This window comes from Nannospalax galili, unplaced genomic scaffold (genome assembly GCF_000622305.1).
Source record: "Nannospalax galili isolate Female #2095 unplaced genomic scaffold, S.galili_v1.0 scaffold41, whole genome shotgun sequence".
NCBI lineage: Eukaryota > Metazoa > Chordata > Mammalia > Rodentia > Spalacidae > Nannospalax > Nannospalax galili.
In genome coordinates, this window is record NW_008344991.1 from 2,016,171 (window position 1) to 2,021,426 (window position 5,256).

At 39.0% G+C, this 5,256-nt stretch overlaps 1 protein-coding gene across 1 annotated transcript in view; it reads right to left on the bottom strand.

Moving 5' to 3' along the window:
• Arhgef38 (Rho guanine nucleotide exchange factor 38) overlaps positions 1–5,256 on the bottom strand; it is a 176,670-nt gene that overhangs the window by 8,219 nt on the left and 163,195 nt on the right. Inside the window, exons 11-13 of the mRNA XM_008841273.3 lie at positions 3,243–3,386; positions 1,953–2,151; positions 1,559–1,815 (exon numbers count right to left, since the gene is read on the bottom strand). Coding sequence (XP_008839495.1) covers positions 1,559–1,815; positions 1,953–2,151; positions 3,243–3,386 — 600 coding nt within the window. The remainder of the gene's footprint in view (positions 1–1,558; positions 1,816–1,952; positions 2,152–3,242; positions 3,387–5,256) is intronic.

Here is a 5,256-nt window from a genome sequence, read left to right on the forward strand (position 1 = left end):
TATATATATATATTTACTACAATGTGGGTAAATCTCAAAAACACTGAGAGGGAAACAAAACAGGTACAAAACATCACGTACAATTCCATCCATAGGAAATACACAGAAAAGACAAATTATGGAGATGAAAAATACATTACTGATTTCCTGAAGCAGAAGGTGAGGAAAATCAGGGATCAAATGTGTTCAATGGGTCTGTGAGCATGAAAGGAATGTTCTAAAGTTTGGCTAGGGTGACAGTTGCCCAAGTCTATAAATGTATTAGAAGCCATTGGATTTTACATCTAAAATGAGTAAATTCCATGGCATATGAAAAAGGCCTAAATAAAATTGTTTTCGAGGGGCAGTATGACAATAAAGTAATAGAATAGAGTAAGACGATATACCCTTTGACCCCCCCATATGTTTAGTAAATTTCCTTACAAGTATACTCAAGTGCATACAAAAATAGACTATTCCTAGAATTATTGTTCAAAATTATTCTAAATATCTTTAATTAGGTTAGTAGTTACACATAACGACTTATTTTATAAAATGAATTTGTTGGGGCATGCTTATAATTCTAGCACTTATGAGGCTGAGACAGGAGGACATCCTGGACTGCATCATGAGAATTTGTCTCAACAATTGTTTTACAATTTTGGAGAATTGTTTTAAGGACTAAGTTAGCTATTTGGATACAGTCGTGCTTAAGTGTAAAAAATATGTAACACATATGATAAGCTTTTATTTGTATATATATTTATGCATAGACTATATCTGAAAGGTGAACCCAAAATAATGTCTGTAAGGAGAAAAGGAATAAAGATCTTGACATCAATTTATGTATGTCTTTCTACTATTTCCATGTTTTCAGAAACAGAATTATTACCTCAATGAAAAAGAAATTTAGATTAATAAAAATACGAAGTAAAGTAAAAAATTAGTTGGTTACCGCTTGGAGATTAATAGTTATTCTACACTGAAACTTTATGAGGGAGCCAACATGAACCTTATGTTATAATTAGCTTACCATTTGTGAAAAGATCATACTAGTAGTCTTTGCGTTTATTGGTACAATGAGGAAAAGATAGCTGAAAAAAGGTTTAGTGTATAGTGGATGCCAGTATGTAAGAGATGAGCTGTCCAAACCCTAGATAGCTCAGTGAAGATTTGCTTCTAGAGGATTCAGAGATGAGTCCTTGCCTGCTATTGGTGACCGCAGCTTGTTCATTACTCAACTGCTGTTCTGCAATGGTGCATTGAAATAAAAATCCTGACCATCCCAACAGCTATTATTTATTAAATGTCTAGTCTGTGCCAAGTGTTCTGCATATGCACGTTATCACTAATCAACACGTCGACTCTGCAGTGCAGGATTATTGTTCTGTTTCATCTAAGGAAACAGGCTTAGAGAATAATTCTTTGCAAAACAGTCCACAGATGGCATGTGCTAATAGACTGAGGACTCTCTGATGTCATCAGCTAGCATTTTCCCACTAAGTATTATAGCACAATGTGAGCATTCTTTCATGATTTGGATGGCCAAATATTTTTACATCAAGGTTTAAAATCTTACCTGTTCATCTACCTCTTGAATATTATCAATATCAGCACCGTTTGTTTCAAACTTGCCACAAGTGCCACTAAGAGATGAGCTGCTGTCACTTATGCTGCCTTCAGGAGTGCCTGTGACACTGTCCCCAGCTGGCCGTGAAGATACAAAGAGGCTGATGTCGGAATCATCATCACAGAACCTGTTCTCAGCATCCATCCCCTGCACTTTTGCTGGATTGTAGGGTTTCAGGAAGGAGGAATACACATATCCTTTCACAACTGGATAGGAAAGAAAGAGAACCAGGGTCATGAGTGTACTTTTCTCAAATGTGTGCTCAGAGGAGCATGCAGAGACTCCTGGGAAAGTATCAACGTGAAGAAGGGTAGTGGTATTGGGGGCAGGGTGAGAAACTTACTCCCTGTGTCCACAAGCCACCTGCTTGTACTCCCAAGTGGATCTTTCTGTTCCACCACAGCCACTAACTCTCCTCCCAGAAGATTGATGTCATGTTCTTGGGTGGCATTGCACTTGCGCTTAGCTTGGTACAGTTCCTCTGCACCATATGTGGACAGAAGTTTGGAGCGGTGAATGTCAGTTTGACGTGGCACTTCTGGCTGGGAAAAGTAAGTTGTTTTGGTTTAGATGGCTGTACACTGAAATCCTCATTGAACTGTTTCTGGAGAATTTTAATATAGAAATTATATATACCAACTTGGGTATATTTCAAGGTAGAGGCTTAGATTAGGCTGTAACTGTACTCAGCTGAGTTTTTCAATGAAAAATTCTCTAGTAAGAACATGAGAGCAGTGTTGTAGAAAAGAAAGAGAATTCAACTAAGGCTAAGAAAGCAGAGGTTCAAGAGCTGGCAAGGTGGTTCAAAGGGCAAGGGCACCTGCCTCCGTGCTTGATGAACCTGAAGGAGAGAGCAGACTCCCACAAGTTATCTTCTGACCTTTAAAAGTATTTATGCACACGCACACACACGTGTGTGCACGCACAATATTTTCCCAAGAGATTCTAATCTCTCTTGAATGGTAAATCACATTTTAACCCTTTGCTATTTTGTAGGTAATCCTTTGCATATTAAGTACTTTATACTTTTTAATTCAGTAAATTTCCTATGTGCTGCTTTTTCTGGGAAATATCAGGCAGGAGTCAAGAAGAGACACTTTCCAAGCAAGGCGTGGTAGTGCACACCTTTAATTCCAGCACTTGGGAGGCATGTGAGATCAAGGCCAGCCTGGTCTACATAGTGAATTCCAGGCCAGCTGGGTCTACAAGGAGACCCTGTCTCCAAAAAAATGGGGGATAGGGAGAGGCAGAGACAGACAGACTGAGACTTTCCAGACTCTGGCACTAAGTAACTTTGAGAAAGCCACTATAACTTTGGAGCCTGGCAGTGAAGTGAGTTGAAAATAATGAAGGGCTGCACTTAAGATTTTCCTCTTTAAAATCCTAGGCAAGAGATACTGAGTGCCCATGTGTGAAGTGCAAGTCTGGGCATGTTAGGAGATACATCATGAGTAAAACAGAAACAAAAATTACTGTCTTATGGAGTTTATAATATAAAGCGTAGAAACAGAATTTTACCTACAATAAGAAAATTATACATTATTAAAATGAGTGATGTGGAAAATAGTATACTTCAGTTTGGATGAAGCAAAGACATGATTTTTGTTATTGTCACGAATACTATTAAACTCACCAGTGTCTGCATAGGTTTCTTCTTTTCAAAGCTAAGTTTCCTCTCAATAAAGGTGGCACTATTATCCTTTACAAAATTCAGATTTTGAACCTCTTCTAGCACTTGATTCTGAATCTCAGAGATCCTTAAGACCAGCAGCGGCACCTGAGATAGAAATGGCATGACATTTCCAGACAGCCAATCACATTGGGTATTAAATATGGAAGAGTTGTGATGACATGGAAAATATAAGATAACTCTACCAGGAAAAAAATCGTGACAAAACTAGAATTTTTGTATAAAGCTAGTCTAGTTTGTTATTTCTAGAAGCCCCACAAAATGATAAGACTAGTTTTCTTTTTTAACTTTAAAGTCTAGATAGAATAACAGAACTAGCAAGAAAGTCCTGGCAATCAAGCTCGGGAACTCACTGTGGTAGGCACCTCTCTAAGTGGGAGAGTGGGAGGATGAAACAAGAAACATTGTTAAGAGTCTAGTTTTAGAACAAATCGACTTAAAAAAATCAGATTCCCGTCAGGAGAGAAAATCTTTGCCCTGATTCTCAAAATTAGATCTTTTTGGTTCCTTTGTTTTGTATGCAGCATTAGGGTGCTGGGGGGATCAAATCCAGGACCTCATACATGCTAGACAAGCATTCTACCACTAATCCATACCCCTAGGTGGCCTTTCATGATGGTCTCAGTGAGTTGAAATTTAAGATGTGTAGAATATGGAAATGATACCTGATGCCATCTAACTTTCAAGTTTAGGCTAAAAATATTGCAACTCCAGCTGGTTCTCCTCAAAACACTCACTCTAGAAGACTTTACTCAATGGGAAAAGGCTAACTATACTGTAGTCATCATATAAAGAGACCACATTGAAAGATAAGAGGAGGGAAAGGAGGGAGGGAGGAAGGAAGAAGGAGGAGGGGAAGAGGGGGAGGTTGGGGGGAGATATATCAATCTCTTTAGAGTCCCACCTCTTTTAATACACAGCTGTGTAAATCTTCCATCATCATCCCATCACCGATCTCAGAAATGGACCTGAAGGTGTCTCAAGTCCCAGTCTGATTGTAACCTCATGAGGAACTCAAGAGAATGACCAACCTTAGCTTAGTGGACCATGGAACCACAGGAGACAAGGATACTGAACAACTATGCCATCATGCTTTGTGTGACTTAGTTGATCTCCAGGGTATTTTCTATTTCTTTAAAGTTAGATGAATACCTCTCCCCTTCCTAGGCAGAAGATGAAGTTTGCTTTTACCCAAATGATAAACAGAGTCCCTACACCGAGGTACCTTAGATACAAATAAGGGTAGGGGACCCATATTGGAAATAAGGTAATAAGGAATTAGATGTACAAAAGACCCCAAACCATGCCACTAACTACTCAAATAGGCTGTTTCATCATCCAGACAAAGATTTGAAAAGCTCTGTGGTTATCTTGATGGGCCCAATAAGAAAGACTTAAAAGATACTATTTTAAAAAATATTTTTATGTTTGTAGCAGTCAGAGAACTACTTTCAGAGTATGGTTTTCTCCGACCTTGAGGTTGTTTCTACTGCTGCACTGCTTACTCCAAGCCAGTTGGCCCAGGAGCTTCCAGGTGTCTTCCCTTTGTACACATCCCATCGCACTGTAGCAGTGCTGGGACTGCAGATGCGCACCACTGTGCATCTTTTTTATAATGTTGATTCCAGAGATTGAACTCATGCCATCAGGCTTGCGAGGCAAGTGCTTTTACCTAAGGAGCCATCTCACCTGCCCCTAAAGATACCATTAGTGGAGATGTCTGAATGAAACAACAGATCACCCAATCACCATGCTTATAGTTTTCAAATCCTACCCATGTGTTCAGTGTTGCCAGTGAGTCCCCAATCTTTTTCACTGATGAACAAGAACACTAGACATCCTACGGGTTCCTCTTATCTAAAGACAAGCAAACCATATTAACTGTAAGAAAACCAAAAGCCTTTAAACAGAACCGAAATTTTAAAAAATCGTAGATGGTTTAGAAGATTGAAATAGA